The sequence below is a fragment of the Carex rostrata genome, chromosome 10 (assembly GCF_964058835.1).
Source record: "Carex rostrata chromosome 10, lpCarRost1.2, whole genome shotgun sequence".
Taxonomy (NCBI): Eukaryota; Viridiplantae; Streptophyta; class Magnoliopsida; order Poales; family Cyperaceae; genus Carex; species Carex rostrata.
In genome coordinates, this window is record NC_135927.1 from 4211437 (window position 1) to 4230652 (window position 19216).

Below are 19216 nucleotides of genomic sequence, written 5' to 3' on the forward strand. Positions count from 1 at the left end.
AGTATAAAATTTGGTCCCCAGGCACATTTTAATATGGCGATCATGTTGAGCAGTTCGGATCACTTTTGAAATGGAGATAATGATCTGGGGTATGTGTGGGGCACAAAAACAATGGAACATTTTAAGGCTACTCTTAATTAATTAATTAGAAATGAATATGTATTTGAGATTGTTTTTATCTAATTTTCATTTTCTTAAAAGGTTCTATTGTTTAATTACTAAAATAATTTTTGTTTTGATTCAGGTTGAGATGAATCTAGCATGGCAACAACAGAAATTAAAGGATTATTGTACAAAGAAAGGAATAACTATCACTGCACACTCTCCTTTAGGTGGTCAAAACAGATTCTACCCTAATTTGGTTTTAACATCTGATGTGCTCAAAGAAATAGCAGATGCCAAAGGCAAAAGTATTGCACAGGTGCTCACTGCTCTTTTTCCCTATTCATATACCAACTATTTATACCATATCAGTCAAGCATTATGCTAGTATTAGTATTTAACTATTTATAATTAATGGATTCTGATTTGATGGCATGGTTTGGAAACTTAGCCGATTCCGAGTCAACTCGGCTGAGTCAGAACGGTATCAGTTGAGTTCGAGCCAAGTTTCATTCGAGTTTCATGCTCATGCGATTTTTTTAGCAAAACTCGGTTGACTTGGCCGAGTTATCGGATTTTGGATTCGAGTCAGGCCGAGTCAGGCGAGTCTTGACTGATTTCAGGTCGATTTCAAATTGAGTTTATCGGAAAGAAAGTCTTCAATTTGGGATGAAAGAATGAAAGGAGCTGTGGAGGAAAAGAAAATGAATTCACTTAAATAGACTTTCTAATCGGATTCTGACCGATTCATCCGATTCCGATTCTGATTTTATGACCTATGTCTTTGACCTATATATAAAATATTTGAAGAGTATCAGATTTTTAGTGGTCCTTCATTAGGATTATAAAATCATATCAATCAACACTGTTTGTTAAATATTCTTGTATTATTATCTTTTGTAGATTTCACTGAGATGGATTCTGGAGCAAGGAGTAGGCATTGTAGTAAAGAGCTTCAACAAAGAAAGGCTCAAACAGAATCTGGAAATTTTCGATTGGGAATTAACTGAAGAAGAAAGGACAAAAATCAGATCAATCCAACAGAGAAAGGGGGTCACTACAGAAATCATGCTTGCCTCAGAAGGATCTTTAACTTCGGTCGACTTTGCCGATATAGATATAGTCGAAACTTGAACTCGTTTTGCTCGGAAGGAGAATTGCTTACACATGATTATTAATTTTAAGACTTCTTGTTGCCATATTTATTTGAATTAGTTGGTGATGTTAACAACATTTCTCATCGTCTGTTGTGAACAAATTTTAATTGTATTTGATCGAATTTGACCCAATAATCTTGAAAACTGATCCCACCAAGAGTTTAATTTAATTTAGACATTTCTTGGATTAAATTTTGTACCCAAAGCTGAAAATTTGCAAGTAATAATTGAAAATTCACCATAATTTATTAAAAACATTAAAAAACACAAATAATACGCTGTAATTGTAATCCAAAAGAACTATAAAAAAGACTGCTATAGGATAATTTATAGAGAGAGAGAGGCATAGAACAACAGTTAATTATGTACATATCATCACTTCTAATACATATGAAACACTCCTTCCTCACTCACCTGTATATATGTACGGTTATGTATACGCATACGTATAGTCAAAAATGAAAAAATGACTATAGCAAAAATTTGGAAAATTTCACAGGCAGGTAAACGAATCGAGTCTCTTGCTCAAGCCGTGCCAGTGATTAATCTCTCACGTTGGTCTAGGTATTGTATCGGATACGATACGGATACGGTGATACGACAATTTTCAAAAATCTAATATACGATACATCTATTATATATATATATATATATATATATATAGGGTCTGTCTAAATTGCTGCTGGCAGCATTTCGGCAGAGGTGCTGCCGGGGCTATATTTAGCCGTGTGATGTCCAAACAACAAATCCAAACCGTTAGATGTTTAATCTATATTATAATCTACTTGGAGACCAAATTTTACATTTTTTTGAATTTTTTTACTATATATTAAGCTGGTTTGAAAACCGCTGATTTCAGTAAATTTCTGCAGCATTGAAATCAGCAGTTTTCAAACCAGCTTAATATATAGTAAAAAAATTCCAAAAAATGTAAAATTTGGTCTCCAAGTAGATTATAATATAGATTAAACATCTAACGGTTTAGATTTGTTGTTTGAACATCAGAAAATAGAAAAAACAGTGGCAGCACCGCCGGCAGAAATGCTGCCGGCAGCAAATTAGCCACAGCCTATATATATATATATATATATATATATATATATATATATAATATAGAGATGGGCTATGGTGCATTGCAATGCATGAACCCTCTTATACATTGCACTATAAATTATGGATTTAAAGTCCAAATGACCGATCCGAACCGTTCATCTTGTTCTTCATATTAATATGTACTTGGAGATCAAATTTTACATTTTTTGGAATTTTTTTACTATTTATTAAGCAATTTTGAATGTTGCTGATCTGATGGTCCAGAAAATTTTACTGTTTTTTATTGTTCACAGCAAAACAACAATTTTCAAAAATGCTTAATAAATAGTAAAAAAATTCCAAAAAATGTAAAATTTGGTCTCCAAGCACATTTCAATATGGATTAAACATCTAACGGTTCGGATCGGTCGTTTGGACTTTAAATTGTGATTTATAGTGCAATGCATAAGGGGGTTCATGCATTGCAATGCACCATAGCCCATCTATATATATATATATATATATATATATATATATATATGAGTACGGCTAACGCGCTTCCTCTAGCATATGAGCCGAAATGCTTCCGGTGGAAATTTGAAATTTCAAAATCCAAAAAGTCGATCTGAACCGTTCATCTTCTTCTCCATATTAATATCTGCTTGGATACCAAATTTTACATTTTTCTGAAATTTTTTTATTATTTATTAAGCCACTTTGAAAATCGCTGATCCAACGGTAGCTTCTGATTTTTACTGTTTGGCAAGCCACCGTTGGATCAGCGATTTTCAAAGTGGCTTAATAAATAGTAAAAAAAATCCAAAAAATGTAAAATTTGGTCTCCAAGCAGATATTAATATGGAGAAGGAGATGAACGGTTCAGATCGACTTTTTGGATTTTGAAATTTCAAATTTCCACCGGAAGCATTTCGGCCCATATGCTAGAGGAAGCGCGTTAGCCGTACTCATATATATATATATATATATAATTTTAATTATATTATTAAATCAACACTTGTATTACACAACATAAAATAATTAATTTAGTGATTTCAATGCTTATATTATCAATTAAGTTAGTTTATAATTTAACTAAATGCGATATAAGGTATGTAAGTTTCACAAATTAATTTAGTGACTCCGTATGTGATAATTGTATTTAATTTATGTGGCCTATTGCCACATAAATTCAATACTTATATATAATTCGTTGACCTATTGCACCTAAATTAAATGCCATAGAAAAATCTTTCATCTACTAGTCTGGTTTTATAGTTTTGTGTGTTAGTCCCACAAGAATAAACAAAACCGGAAATGAGAGTATATATAACTCAAACGTATTAGTTGATGAGAGAGGAGAGAGGAGAGAGTAGGTGTAGGTGTTAGAAATTTAGAATTTAAAATGTAATATATATACTGTCCCTCATACCCCACAGTCCCACACCCACGTGAAGGCATTGGAGAGGAGAGAGAATAGCATACCCCACACCCACGTGAAGGCATTGAATAAGGGAACGAATTAAGACCACATAAAGTGAAAAACAAGATTTATCTTATCGCTGCCGTGTCGTGCCTCCTGACCGAGCCGTATCGGGTAGTAAAGGATACGTCAGTTGGTGTATCGGTGCCGTATCAGACGTGTATCGATATCTAACACGGGTACGGAGCTCTCTATAAAGTATCCAAGTAACATAGACAAGAATTAAAGATTGAATTAATAGAGTCAATCTATAAAATTTTCATACTACAAATGAAATCAGTTTTATTGTACCCATAATATTTTAACTATAAACTTTATAGAAAATTGTATACATGTATATAAATTTTGAAAACTAAAAATTAAATTGGAGTCAATTGAACACCATTAACTTAAATGTTTTGGGAAAATTTCCAGTGTACTCATCTAAAACTTTGAAATAGCCAATTTAAAATCTACAAAAGATTGCTTCGTTTGAATTTCAAATCTACAACTTGCGGCTTTTCAAACAAAAAATATTGCTTTTGCTACTACACCAAAACTAATTCTCTATATTCTGTAAAAATTGATAATTATATAAATCAAATATCTGTCTTGTTCGTTGTTAACCTTACAATCTTGCTTTTGACTACTAGTACTTGTTAAAAATCAAGTCTCTCAATGTCTACGGGTTTCAATCAAACAAAAAAAAAGTCCTCGCAAAGTCCAATATATATATATATATATATATAGAGAGAGAGGTTGGCTAAGATCAAAGTGGTAGTTCCTGAGCTTTTGTGCTACCAATTCATTTTTCAATTTTCAAAGTTCAAAACGTCGATCTGAACCGTTCAAGTTGTTCTCCATATTAAATTGTGCTTGGAGACCAAATTTTACATTTTTCTGAATTTTTTTACTATTTATTAAGCCACTTTGAAAATCGTTGATCCAACGGTGACTTAACAAAATAGTAAAATCAGAAGCCACCGTTAGATCACTTGTTTTCAAATTGGCTTAATAAATAGTAAAAAAATTCATAAAAATATAAAATTTGGTATCCAAGCACAATATAATATGGAGAACAACTTGAACGGTTCGGATCAACGTTTTGAAATTTAAAAATTAAAAAACAAATTGGTAGCACCAAAACTCAGAAACTACCACTTTGATCTTAGCCAACCTCTGTATATATATATATATTTTCCAACATATATTTGATTTCCGAGAAGCCGCCTTCGGGTGCATTCCCTCTTGCTAGGAAGGACCTATGTAAGACAATTTCAACAAGTTGGGATCCTATGTGACATCTTAGTAACATAACTGTGTAGCGGGTGACTGACTCATAAATATATCAAATCTGTTCTTCAATATTCAAGGTCCTTGGTCCTATTTTATAAATTATAAAAATGTACTTCAATAAAAAAATTAAAATATTTCTTCAGTATTTAAGGTCCATTTTATCAATTATAAAAAGTAAAAACGAGCCTGTATTTTTTGGGGGCATTCTAACAGAGAAAGATTTGATAGACTGAATGATTTGCAATTTCAGTACTACGGTTTCTAAAGTGCATAGCAAATAAATTAAATTTCAGGTGAGTTAGTGCATGATATATCACTCTGTATTTATTAGGAAATCTGTTGCGTAGGTTTAGCAATTCCTCTAGAACACTTCCTAGGTAAATCTGTTGCATAGGTTTACTAAACCACCAACTTTCTTTTTTTTCCTATATATAAAGCAGGAACCAGCACCAACAATCTCAATTTGAGCGAGGGAGAGATAGAGAGAGAAAGAGGAGATGAGACAGTAGTACAGTTGGCTAGGAAAAGTAAGTTTTCAAATTGTAGCTATCCAAAGATCGAGAGTTCGAGTCTCGCTCACGACTTCGCAGCTTCTACGAAGATTTCAAAAGAGAGAGATGGCTTCAGAACCTAGTACAAAAATCCCTTTAAAAACCCTCAGCTCAGGCCACAACATGCCGATCGTAGCCGTAGGCACTTCTGGGTTATCGTTTGATCCTGATAATGCAAAAGGTGTCATCATAGAGGCGATAAAGATCGGATACCGCCACTTCGACACAGCATGTTCATACGGATCGGAGGGTGCCTTGGGCGAGGCCATCGCCGAGGCCTTGCAACTCGGTCTGATCGAGTCCCGTGCGGATGTGTTTATCACCTCCAAACTATGGTGCACCGACAACCATCCCGAACATGTGCTCTCTGCAATTAAAACTAGTCTCAGGTAATTCTTCTTTTTTTTTTTTTTCCTTTTGTTGTTATAATTTTCTGGGTTAATTATCTAAACTGATGATTTTTATTTGAATTTGGGTTAGTAAACAGCGCTCATGTATCACTTTAATGAAGGTTATTTTTCTATAAAATAATGCATTAAGATGCGCACAAAAAAACTACAATTTTTGAAGTTCTTTTACTATTTTTTAGATAGGTAGAAGAACTCTATTTTCTTGTAGTTCAGCATTTTTTGAAAAAAACAGAGATTTTCTACCTATCTAAAATATAATAGAAAAAATTACAAAAAGTGTAAAAAAGTGTACTTTATGATGAACTAGTTCGGCCATATCTCTCTTGATATCTATATCTATATATATGTATATATAAAAAATAGTAAAAATTTCCCAAAAAAAAAAAAAAATTGATTGCCAAGCATATTAACTATGGATACAAGATACAACTTGTTTCCATACAATTATATATACCAATGATTGGTGTTCTCATACTGATACTTGATACACATGTATTTAGCAATGATTGGTGTTCTTGATATGTCATATGCTGAATTCATTTCATAACATATATATATAGCAATCTGAAAATGGACTACCTGGACTTGTATCTGATTCACTGGCCAATAAGTACGATACCGGGGCCCGTAACCTTCCCGCTCAAGCGGGAGGAAGTGATGCCCCTTGACCTAAAAGGTGTGTGGAAGGCAATGGAACAGTGCCAAAATCTAGGTCTGACAAGATCCATTGGAGTGAGCAATTTCACAACAAAGAAGCTTGAGGAGTTGATTCAGTTTGCTAAGATACCTCCTGCTGTTAACCAGGTAATGTAAATAATGGTGCAAGTCTGTTAATTAATTAATTAATTAATGAGTCGGTTCAAAAATACCCCAGTGTTTTGTGCCCCACATCCTTATCTTTGTTTTAAAGGTCCACGCAGTTGATCTCAACTGTTCAACGTGATTTTCATATTAAAATGTACTTGGAGATCAAATTTTATATTTTTTTTAGAATTTCTTTAGTAATTTTTTAGATAAGTATAAAATCATTGTTTTTGGATGATTCATAATCTTCTGATTTTCTACATATCTAAAACAATAGTAATTTTTTTTCTATAAAGTATAAAATTTGGTCCCCAGGCACATTTTAATATGGCGATCATGTTGAGCAGTTCGGATCACTTTTGAAATGGAGATAAGGATCTGGGGTATGTGTGGGGCACAAAAACAATGAGACATTTTAAGCCTACTCTTAATTAATTAATTAGAAATGAATATGTATTTGAGATTGTTTTTATCTAATTTTCATTTTCTTAAAAGGTTCTATTGTTTAATTACTAAAACAATTTTTGTTTTGATTCAGGTTGAGATGAATCTAGCATGGCAACAACAGAAATTAAAGGAATATTGTACAAAGAAAGGAATAACTATCACTGCACACTCTCCTTTAGGTGGCCAAAACAGATTCTACCCTAATTTGGTTTTAACATCTGATGTGCTCAAAGAAATAGCAGATGCCAAAGGCAAAAGTATTGCACAGGTGCTCAGTGCTCTTTTTCACTATTGATATACCAACTATTTTATACCATATCAGTCAAGCATTATGCTGGTATCAGTATTTAACTATTTATTACCAATGTATTCTGGTTTGACGCCTTTGACCTATATATAAAATCTTTGAAGAGTATCAGATTTTTAGTGGTCATTCATTAGGATTATAATTAAAATCATATCAATCAACACTGTTTGTTAAATATTCTTTTGTTATTATGTTTTGTAGATTTCACTGAGATGGATTCTGGAGCAAGGAGTAGGCATTGTAGTAAAGAGCTTCAACAAAGAAAGGCTCAAACAGAATCTGGAAATTTTCAATTGGGAATTAACTGAAGCAGAAAGGGCAAAAATCAGATCAATCCAACAGAGAAAGGGGGTCACTACAGAAATCATGCTTGCCTCAGAAGGATCTTTAACTTCGGTCGATTTTGCCGATATAGATATCGTAGAAACTTAACTCTTTGTTTTCTTCAAAGTTGAATTGCTTACACAAAAGATTACAACATCATAATATATATGTGTTTTAGAATAATTATAGGCTTAATTAGTCTATCATGTATCTCTTCTATTTTTTAACAAATAAATTTATGAGCATATAGAGGATCAATATTGGATTTTAATTGGCAATTTTGGTGATATTTAAATTATAATTGAGATCATAATTCATTGGAAATATTAAAAACCACATATAAATGTATTTTAGAATAATTATATATGTAATTTGTGACTATGTAGAGGAAATATATTGAAATATTATTTGACATGTTTGATGATACTTGACTCTTAAATGAGAGCATGATTTATTAGAAGTATCAACGAACACACACAATAGAATGTAAATACTATTTAGCAGAATTCTAGATGTAATTATAAATATATACTATGATAATTCAGTAAAAATGTATGTTAACAATGTTAGCAATACACACGCTGTAAATTCTAATGTATCTTTTATTTTATTTTTGAACAAATAAATATATGATATTGGATGTTATTTTGTTATTTTTGTGACTATAAATTCACTTCAAAGGAATTAAATGCGTTATTCTCGTAAATTTCTTTGATTTTTGAACAAATATATTTACGAACATCTACCACACGATAAATGTTATTTGACAATTTTGATAATATTTGAATCATAAATATTACCATAATTTATTAAAAACATTAACAAACAGAAATAGTGAAGAATAAAATATAATACGCTATAAGATGATTTATAAAGAGGGAAGAGACGTAGAATAACAGACATCCAACATTATATATATGTACACAACATCACTTGTAATTCATATGAAACTCTCCTTGCTCGTTCATCTATATATATACGGTATACAAAACGCATACGTATAGTCAATAAAAATGAAAAAATGACTGTGTCAAAAATTTCGAGAATTTCAAGCAAGAGGGGGAGGGGTCAGCACAGGGCGAGGCGCCACGAATCGAGTCTCATGCTCATGCTGTGCCGGTGATTAATCTCTCTCTTTGGTCTAGTTTTTTTATCTTTATTAGACCGATTAGAACTTGTAATCCACAAAATGCACCGACAATGTATGCAGTCATTGCAGGTACCTAAAATTATAAATTGTATATATATTTTTTTAAATTGATTGTATCAAATTCAGAATTCAACAATTATTCAGCAGTATATAATATAGGTACAATTTGGGAATCAAAATAATTGTACCATGTGTTACATGTTATTTCCACAATTAAACTATAAACAGTCAAACATTTTTGCCAACAATAGGTTTTCAGTTTTGCAACACTTTCTAGCTAAAAATAAAAAATAAAAAAAAAAGTTGAGGCTACGGTATTATGCATAGCGCACATTGCTCCATTCTATGGATTTACATCTCTATTTTCAAAGTTCAAATAGTCGATCCAAATAGCTCAACGTGATTTCCATATAAAAATATACTGGGATGCCAAAATGTACATTTTTTAGATGTTTTTTTTTTACTATTATTTTAGATAGGTAGACAATAACTTGATCTAACTAAAGATTCTGGAAGTAATAATTTTCAACATATAAACAAAAATAGTAAAAAAGTTCAAAAAATTTAAAATGTGGTGTCGAAGCACATTTTAATAAGGAAATTATGGTCAACAGTTCAGGTTGACTATTGAACTTCAAAAGAAGAAAATATGGATCCATAGTATAGAGCAATGTGCGCTATGCTTAGTACAGTAGCCTCACTCAAAAAAGTTTTCTGAGGTAATTTAGTGAATTTTTTTACCGATTAGGTTTCATATGCACTTATGTTGTAAGGGGATCCCTCTGAGAATTATTGGTGTCTTTCGATTAGGCAAAAATATTAGTATCAATTTTTCAAAGAAACCAAGAAGAATAAATTACTTACCCGAACCGAGTTGAAATACAAAATTGTAGCAAGGTTCACCAGGCTTCCTGCAGCAACCCCCTGTAAACAAATAATTACAAACAAATGTTTTAGAAAGTACATTTTACTAAACTAAGTAAGAAATGAACTTTTTACCAAAAAAAAAGTTTTTTCTTTATCAAATGCTTTAGTAAGTTGACTACATGCAGGGGGTTTAAGTATCAAACGATTAGATTTGGATGTTACTTTTCAATATATGCTACTGTATGATTCATAGTTGAATAATAAGATCATAATATATTCCGAATAAGAAGAGGTGAGGTTGGGTTGATCTTTTTATCTTTAGGTATGAATCTGTTTTCTCAATTAGAAAGAATGCTTAAATTTGCTACTTGTGATCGGAAAAAAAGAACAAAAATGATAACTACCCATTGCTATCAAAAGAAAATAAGTTTACCAATTGAAAATTCAAATTCTATTGTAACAGAAACATATAAAAGATAATAGTATGTTTCCTTGACTAGTTTACCACTTAGGATTAAAATTCTAATGTAACAACAACCATATATAAAAGATATACTCACGCAACCAATTGTCTTCTGAACAGTAGCAACTCTTTGAAAAGATCTTTCTGATTCCAGGGTTCTTACACGTAATTTCAGATCACCTTGCTCCTGTGACAAATTGAAAAGAAAAAAAAAATTACATTGAAGAATAGAGTACGTGGCAGATAAATTGCATTTACAAATACATAAAATTCCTCGAAATTTTGTGCTTTTTCAATAGCACCTCCAATTAGAGGGGAGCTAATAGTATAAATTATTTGTAAAAAATAAACTTTTTAGGGACAAAACTGAAAATTTCAAATTTATAGGCTTAGCGCATAGAGATCAAACAAATAATGGCCTGATTTGATAAGAAAAGGTAACTATACCAAGCTTTGAATTATTTGTGCAAGTTTCTCTACTCTGTCGGCTTGTCGGAATAGGTTATAGAAAGCTTGAGACTGCCGATCCCATCTTTTTCTTAAGTCCTGAAATTAGAAAATTAATTATAATATGAAAAGCAGGTATACTTTATATTGCCACAAGACGAGAAAAACAATTATTTTTTACTTTTTTTTTTTATAATTCAGGCACAATTTTGTAAAAATGAGTGAGGCTATGGTACTATGTATAGCGCATAATGGTCCGTACTATTTTCAAAGTCCAAATAGATCTGAACTGTTCAATATGATCTCCATGAAAATGTACTTGCAGACTAAATTTTACATTTTTTAGAATATTTTTACAATAAAATATTGATCCATATTGAATTATAGTACCATAGCCTAACTCTACAAAAATATATGCAAATCAAGAGGAACTTGCCTTTACAGCAACTTCAATCCCAGCTTCCCTAAATCTTAGTAATTCCATGGCATACCTAGTATAGTAAAAAGTTGGCATATATCAGTAACCCGTAAATTTATATTTTGCAAAAAAGGTAACCATGTGTTATAGAATATATCTTGAAAGCAAGACTCACGGTTTGGCGATCTCTGTGATGTCAAATCTAGGATCAAGGCCTTTGCCTATTCCATCTAGTACTGCAAATTAAAAATAAGGATCAGAAATATAACTCTTACATTACATAGATATCATATTGTAGAGGCATGTTTGACGGATATCATCATGCATTAGATACATATGAAAGCTTTACTACAAATTGCGGAGATAAAAAGGCAACTTCTCACATGAAGCGGTAAACAAAATGTTGAAATATTGGTAGAGATATATATGACATTATTGAAAATGTACAAAAATTTCAACAAAGAAATATATACACTTTTAATTTCTACACCTCTGCACTTGTGCAATTAACTTCTAATTTCTTTAAGTGGCCATATCAGCAATTTATTACTGTGTGATTTGTTTCAAATAAAACTTTCCACGTTAGAAATTACATTACACCCCAAAAATTAGAATAGGAATGCCACACATGCTTTTAGAAATAAAAAAGAAATCCCAAGGCAGATGCTCTAAGGCTGAAGGTGTATAACTTGTGTTGTGCTGAGAGCCTTAAGCTGCATGTGCTGATAATTTTAAAATATTTCTCAAGTCAATAAAATTTGAAACCTGAAAATGCTCTGACAACAAAGGTGAAAGTTGCCGGAAATCTGAAAGGTTGATCTGCTGCAATTGCCAGTAGATCCTCACCTGAACAAAAGAAAACCAATTCACAATAAGGCATTAGCAATTTGCATACTTCCTTTTTTGAAAAACCGACCAATTAGAAGACTAAATATTTCTCATATATAGACTGCATATTTTTACTTTTCTAATAAAGAGTAAAATGGGTACTTCATAAATTTGAAAGGAGTTCTAATAGAAAGTAAATAAATTTGAAAGTAGTTCTAAAATTTAGAAGAGTAAATATGATATTAGGAATTTTACAGGGTGAAATATGTAATGTTGAAGTTTTTGAGGGGTATACATGAATTCCCCTCGGAAAAATGTTCTACTGACTGCATGAGTACAGAAACGAAAATTCTAGAGTAGAAAATTTTACAGTTTGACAGTGAAATACTTGATAGAGTATAAAAGATAGAGAGAAATGAAATACCAATAGCAGCAAGCCTCTGCTTTTTCTTTTCGAACCTTTCCTCTTTACTTGGTTGTTGTTTGAATCCCAGCTCAGCTGTTGCCATCTCTCTCTCCTTCATTTGTGTTACCAATCGTTCCTCAAAACTAAACCAGCACATTAAAAAAGGAAATTAGAACGCAAAAAAAAATTATATTATGTTCTCATCAAGGTAACTTCATGTAATTTGAGCTGTAAGTGATTTATTTTTGGCATTTTGCTTTGGCTTCTTCCTTTTAAACAGGTGCCTTTTTGTTATATTAATGCTAGTCTTAACTAATTGGAGAACAGCAAGAGTTAAAAGAATGTGGGTTGTCCGCAAAAAAATTTAGGGGTAATTTCATGTATATCCCTCAAAAACTTTAAATTTCATGTATATACCTTTTAATTTTAAGGGTATAATGGGTAATTTATAAATTTAGAATGAGTTTTATAAGAAAATGCAATATATTGGGTACAAATGATATTACGAATTTGGGGGAAATGCGTAATTTCAAGGTTTTTGATGGGTATAAATGAAATTCCCCGAAAATTTTATTTTCAAATAGTATGTGCAAGTACCTGTTTAGAAAGAATTGAGCTGTCCTTCTGACAGCTGTCATATCCCCAGTAGGGACAAGGACTCCCATTTGAACCATTGCTTGGATGACCTATATTTGCAAACACATTCAAGTTTTTTTAATTTTAATATTGTATAACAGTAAATGATGTGTTGTTTACAAGGTCGGTATACTTCAACAAGGAAATAAACATAAGAAAAATCATAGAAAGTCACCTATATTTGCTTGGATCACCTATTTCAGCACAGATTCAAGATTTTCTGATTTTTATATTGTATAACAGTAAATGATGTGTTGTTTTGCGATGTCAGTATACTTGAACAAGGAAATAAACATGAGAAGAATCATAGAAAATCACCTATATTTGCACACACATTCAAGTTATTTTAATTTTAATATTGTATGACAGTAAATGATGTGTTGTTTCCAAAGTCAGTATACTTTAACAATGAACTACATAAGAAGAATCATAGAAAATCACTAACTTTGTCAGGATCTTTCTCGTAAACCCCATAGAAAACTTCAAGGAGTCCTTCCCTGATATTCGGACTTATACTGCATGTAACAAGATATAGCAAAGCTTCAGCCAAAATATGCAGATTTACAAATAAGAAATAAAGTGAGGCTATAGCATTATGCATAGCGCAGATTGGCCCGTACTATGAATCAATATCTTTGTTTTTAAAGCCCAAACAGTCGATCTGAGCCGTTCAACAAGATCTACATATGAAAATATACTTGCGGACTAAATTTTACATTTTTTCTGAATCTTTTTACTATAGTTTTAGATAGGTAGAAAATACTACTTGTAAATGGTCTAGAATTTTTAAATCAAGTGATTTTCTACCAATCTAAAGAAATAGTAAAAAAATAAAATTTCATCTACAAGTACATTTTCATATGGGTACTATGTTGAACAGTTCAGATTGAACATTGGAACTTTGAGAATAGAGATATTGATCCATAGTATAAAACCAATATGCGCTATGCATTGTACCATAGACTCACTCCACAAAAGAAACATATATATAAATTGCAAAATTCTGTTATAGGAAAACAAGCCAGAGGTAATGTTATTAAGCAAAATTAAACATTATTTCGGCAGAAATTGACATATTGGTCCCCTCTTATACAATAAAAAGAAGGTTGTACAAAGATTTTCTTTTCACTGGTTCACATGTAAATATATACAATTATGGTCAGAAATAACCTTCCCATCATGCCAAAGTCGTAGAATATAAGCCTCCCTCCATTCACATCATCCACTGCAATATTACCAGGATGCTGCAATGGAATTAAAATAAAAGTTTCTAAATGTTAGTAAGTACTTCTCAAATTTGAGAAGCCCTGGATTAGGGTAAAGATATTAACAGCGAAGAGTTTGCTTCATGCAGCGCACAAACAATAAAATAAAAACAACATTGTATAAGACTCGTGTGCTGCATGAAACAAAATCTGCTCTGTCAATATCTTTACCCTGGATAAACTCACCCAAGTGACAGTACATGGCACTACCAGATTTTTGAACCAGGCACCATTCAGATAAATCTTCTGATTTCATTCGTAGTTCGAAATTCTGATTTCAGATAATTAAAATTGGCCTTACAACAAATCCATCTAAGATGATACTAAAAATTAGGTATTATATAACAAAAAAATTGTCCAAAGAGATTAATCATACCGGGTCAGCATGGAAAAATCCATGAGACAAAATTTGCTCAAGGTAAGACTCAACTGCATACCGACCCAACCTGGAGAAAAGAGTTAATGTCAAATGAGAAATGTAACATATACTAGGTATCATAGCAAGTAACTTGTACAGCAATGGCACAGTGGCAAGTATTAAGTGGCTTTACCTTTTACGATCTAAGCCTAATTGATCCAGCTGCTTTATCCGGTTTATTTTTATTCCCGGGACATATTCCATTGTCAAAACCTGAACCAATGAATTAGAAGAATTAAGCACTGAAATAACAATTTTGAACCAGAAATTTGGGTTACGAGTTACGACTACATCAATCAACTCGGAATTTTCAACATAAATCAATCCAATACAGAATACCCAATCATATTTTTATAAGTCTAAAAACATCTGAAAATATGATAAAAAAACCCAAGATAAAAAGTTTATTCAGACCCAAACCACCTGTTTGGAATAAAAAAATTTAGGGGACCAATTGAATGAAGGCACAAAAAGAAAAAAAATGTAAAATAAAATAAGATAGAGGCATAGAAGAAAACATTCTTTCTGTTATCGTGTTTATTATTTCTTATTTATAAATAAATAGACCTGAGGAGTGGTGTAATCCCAGACAATTGTAGGCACTTTTACATAGTCCATAGATTTGAAATTTTCCGCAAACTTTTCAGCATTGGAAGCTTCTTTTGTATAGTCTATTTCCTGCACAGTAATAACAACCAAAAACTCAATTAGAAGACTTGACATTTTTCTTAAACATGCTACATTTTTTTTTAAAAAGGGTAAAATGGGTACTTCATAAATTTAAAATAAGTTTTGATAGAAGAGGCAATAAAATGGGTAAATTTGTGAGTTTTTGAAATTTAGAAGGGTAAATATGATTTTATTAACAATAGAAGGGGGAACACAATTTTGAAGTTTTTAGAGGGCGAAATACATAATACATAATATGATAAGCAAATAAGTCCACATCGCATTAGCAAAAGAACGAAAGTTTAGTTGACAAGCATGACTAACTAACTGTTACTAAGTTGAAAATACAATAAAAAAGAGAGGAAACAAGACAAATCAATTTCAATGCAAGGATTATAGTTAGAATAAAGATTCCTTCATTAGATATTGCCATAATATAACAATGCAACTGGTAGAAACTCTCATGTGTTCACCGATTTCCAATTTTAGCCCTATTAAGCCTAATTTAAACCACACATATGCAACAAGACCTTTATACAATATCAATTGAAATTGTGTAAGTATGCCACAGTTAAGCTTCAATTGTCAGCTTTACAGGTAATAACACGAAACAAGAAACAAAGAAAAAAAAACAGAAACTGGAAAAATATAATATATGACCAACCTCATATAAGACGGTAGCACATTCATCATAAATAGCGACCCAATCTCTCTTTGCACCATCTGATTTTGGATCCACCTTTTGAAGGTATTCTGCTATAACCTATGGATCAACCAAAGTTTCAAACAACAAAATATTTCAAGACCTATATATGATGCAATATTTCTTTAGAAATGTCGACTTTTATCAGTTTTAGGTTTTTCAGTAAATCTTTCAGGGTTTCGTAAAACATTTTGAACCACGCACTTATTATGATCACTAGTATTACCTAATGTATTTGTGAAGTAAGAAATGGAAATTTTACCCTAAGATTTTTCAGGTCAATGTCAAAGAGATCCTTTAGACCTGGTCTTTGCACTTTAATTACTACCTCTTGCCCGTTTAGGCTAGCTCGGTGTACCTGGCCTGACATAAACAAAAGATGTCAGATTATTTATCAGAAATTTAGATTACTATGCATAGCGCATATTGGTCCATACTATGGATCAATATATTTGATTTAAAGGTTCAAATAGTCGATATTTTTAAGTAAATGTACTTGCGGACTAAATTCTACATTTTTAAAAAAAATTTAAATATTTTTTTAGATACCTAGAAAATTGTAAAAAATTGTAAAAAATGTAATTTGATATACAAGTACATTTTCATATGGAGATCATGTTGAATGGTCCAGATCAATTGTTTGGACTTTGAAAATGGAGATATTGATTCATATTACAGACCAATTCGTGCTATGCATAGTACCAATAACTAAAAAAGAAAGAGAACAGTACCAAGACTTGCGGCAGCTATTGGTTCATAGTCAAATCTGTCAAATATATTCCCGATTGGTGCACCAAGTTCTTCTTCTATTATAGATACTGCTGTATCTGAGGGGAATGGAGGCACTTGATCCTGTTTCAATTCATATATTTTAATATTATGTTCAATTAAATCTTACCAATAATGCAATAAAAGGCACTAATCAAATAAATAGAAATGAAATAGACCTGGAGTTCAGAGAGCTGATCAACGTACTCCTGAGGGAGAATATCTACCCGAGTCGAGAACTGTTGACCTATTTTTATGAACGTGGGACCCAGTCTCAGAATATTCTCCTTTAGCCACTTAGCCAGTACTCTTCGCCGATTTGCCTTTTTCTCCTCTGTCATCCCGCCTATAAATAAACAAAATAATAGTAGTTTTATATCAACAATTTTAACAATATAAGTACACTGTAACCCTAATTAATATTCTCATCATGTGAACAAGATTAACATTTCTAACCAGACACAAAAAAGGGCCATGACTTTTTGGCATAAAGTTTGCCTTTTCGCATGAGTGACACCAATTTTTGGATTCATTATTGATATGATATTTTCATGAATAATACCATTTTACCATTAGATGTACCATTTCTGTAAGCACTATGGAGTTGTGTAAGATATACACATTCAGCAAATCTATAATTTAATATGCACAAGCATTTTCACAAATACATATTCATTGTTAAAACAAGCTTAAGTTTGGACATAGCCCCTAAAGAATTCAAAAATAAACGCAAATACCTCGATAGGAGAATTTTTGGCTGTTGAGCCAGGTTCTGAAAATAAACGCAAAAACAAATCCCCAAATCTCTAGTGTTCTCTGAATTGTAGAATAGGTTTTAAATCGACTCCATCTTCCACCCGGAGCCACAGATACCTACACAAGTAAAATTGCCACATTTCAATTTACCAAGTTTTTTTACTTCATTTTACAAATAACTCACTAATTGAGAACCTCAATCAGTACTCAGACATGCAAATTTACCCATAATTAACCATAATTAACCTTAATCACGTCCACAGCTTACTTTTTGAACCCAATTTATTTTCATTTTTCAGGTTTTACATGTACTTGTGCTATAATAATTAACTATAACTTCGAATTTTGAACAAATTTTGGCCAAAGGTTTTAACAGAGAAGTTTTGGTTTCATGCAGCGCAGACCATAGAGCCAAAACAGGGCTGCATATTGTCCGTGCACTGCGTGAAACCAGAACTGCTATGTTAAAATATTTACCCCAAAATGTAACACGTACCTGAGGTTGGTCTCCAAAGGTTTTAAACCAAGCATCTTCCTTTCCAATCTCTTCTATTCTCTTCTTCCTTTCTCTCTCCTCCACTTGCATGTTTCCCGACTTCCCCACAACTCCATTTCCCTCCTCATACTTCATCAACCCTCCATTCCCATTATCACTTTCTAAATACATATCCAATTTACCATTCTTACCTTCTCTTTCTACTTCTTCGTACTTGATTCCTCTTCCATTGCCATTTAGGTTTTTGTAACTATCGATTACAGTTCTCTCCTCCACAGCGCATCGAGAGATGAAGATGAATCTCCGCGTGTGATGGATCCGACGCCGTCTGAACGCCGCCGCTGGAGCTCGGAGAGGATGCCATGTGTGCACTAACGATGACATCATAGATAGAGAATCGGTGTTGCTTCAATTCAACTGCTATCCTACGCTGTGAGATTGTTCAATTTGTTTTGTTCTTCATAGTTACTGGAGAGAGGAAGTGAGCGGGAGTGAGAGAGAAGAGAAGCAAAAGGCAAATAGAGGTGGTGAGAAATTGGACACGTGGCAGTTGATGGATAGGGGAACTGGAATAGAAATCTTTAGGTAGATCCGGTGTTGAAAGGAAATTACAGACATACACTGAAATGTTGGGTCATTAAATGTTAGTAATTTATGCAACGTGTGCAGTTGTGATTTCGATGGGGGAAGTTCATTGGACGCGTGTGGGGTCGGAAGGCTTTGTGAGGGGGTCTACGGATAAATAGTGGACTGGAGTTGAGTGGATTGTTGCGGTAAGTTGTTCCTCCGAGTAGTTTAAAAGAGAGTCCATTGGACGACGTGGCGTGTTTGAAACCAGTAGAATAAAATACCTCCCATTTTTAGTCGGTGGACCGAGGGAACAATCTATCTGCTTAGAAATTCATGGGCCGAACTAAGCCCATTTAGGGTTTATCTTTATGATTCGTGCCAGAGTACAACAAACGACTCTTTTTTTTTTGAGGGTAAAGCCCGTAGGCAACAACAAACGACTCAGATATCACTCTACATAGTAAGGT

At 32.5% G+C, this 19216-nt stretch overlaps 2 protein-coding genes and 1 long non-coding RNA gene across 5 annotated transcripts in view; 2 read left to right on the forward strand and 1 right to left on the reverse strand.

Moving 5' to 3' along the window:
• The first annotated feature begins 1687 nt into the window (after positions 1-1687).
• Positions 1688-9107, forward strand: LOC144560133 (uncharacterized). The gene is made up of 2 exons (XR_013513334.1): positions 1688-1823; positions 9035-9107. It is a non-coding gene; the product is annotated as an uncharacterized LOC144560133 (long non-coding RNA).
• LOC144560132 (non-functional NADPH-dependent codeinone reductase 2-like) overlaps positions 5626-19216 on the forward strand; it is a 97128-nt gene continuing 83537 nt past the window's right edge. Inside the window, exons 1-4 of one of the 2 annotated variants that reach the window (XM_078309289.1) lie at positions 5626-5986; positions 6568-6811; positions 7350-7526; positions 7767-8024. In XM_078309289.1, the coding sequence (XP_078165415.1) occupies positions 5664-5986; positions 6568-6811; positions 7350-7526; positions 7767-7997 (975 nt within the window). In that variant the 5' untranslated portion in view covers positions 5626-5663 and the 3' untranslated portion in view covers positions 7998-8024. Of the gene's footprint in view, positions 5987-6567; positions 6812-7349; positions 7527-7766; positions 8135-19216 lie in introns of those variants that run through there. The other variant, XM_078309290.1, reaches the window with a different exon arrangement.
• ATH13 (ABC2 homolog 13) lies at positions 8725-18803 on the reverse strand. 2 transcript variants are annotated; one of them, XM_078309287.1, is made up of 20 exons: positions 18180-18803; positions 17665-17800; positions 17107-17273; positions 16891-17011; positions 16422-16522; positions 16121-16219; positions 15355-15465; positions 14921-15000; positions 14746-14815; positions 14275-14348; positions 13550-13619; positions 13066-13154; positions 12487-12611; positions 12000-12080; positions 11410-11470; positions 11253-11307; positions 10817-10915; positions 10467-10556; positions 9904-9963; positions 8725-9112 (listed from the first exon to the last, which is right to left on the reverse strand). In XM_078309287.1, the coding sequence occupies exons 1-20, from the start codon at positions 18564-18566 to the stop codon at positions 8996-8998; spliced, it is 2193 nt and encodes a 730-aa protein (XP_078165413.1). In that variant the 5' UTR covers positions 18567-18803; the 3' UTR covers positions 8725-8995. The 2 variants fall into 2 exon arrangements, with proteins under 2 accessions (XP_078165413.1, XP_078165414.1); XM_078309288.1 differs by lacking the exons at positions 10467-10556; positions 10817-10915; positions 11253-11307 and having other exon boundaries at positions 18180-18796.

Coding starts and splice junctions, on each gene's coding strand:
- ATH13 (XM_078309287.1), bottom strand. CDS start 18,566: ATGATGTCATCGTTAGTGCACACATGGCATCCTCTCCGAGCTCCAGCG. Junction 16,220..16,421: donor TTGACCTGAAAAATCTTAGG/GTAAAATTTCCA, acceptor GTTGATCCATAG/GTTATAGCAGAATACCTTCA. Junction 14,816..14,920: donor TTAGGCTTAGATCGTAAAAG/GTAAAGCCACTT, acceptor TCTTTTCTCCAG/GTTGGGTCGGTATGCAGTTG.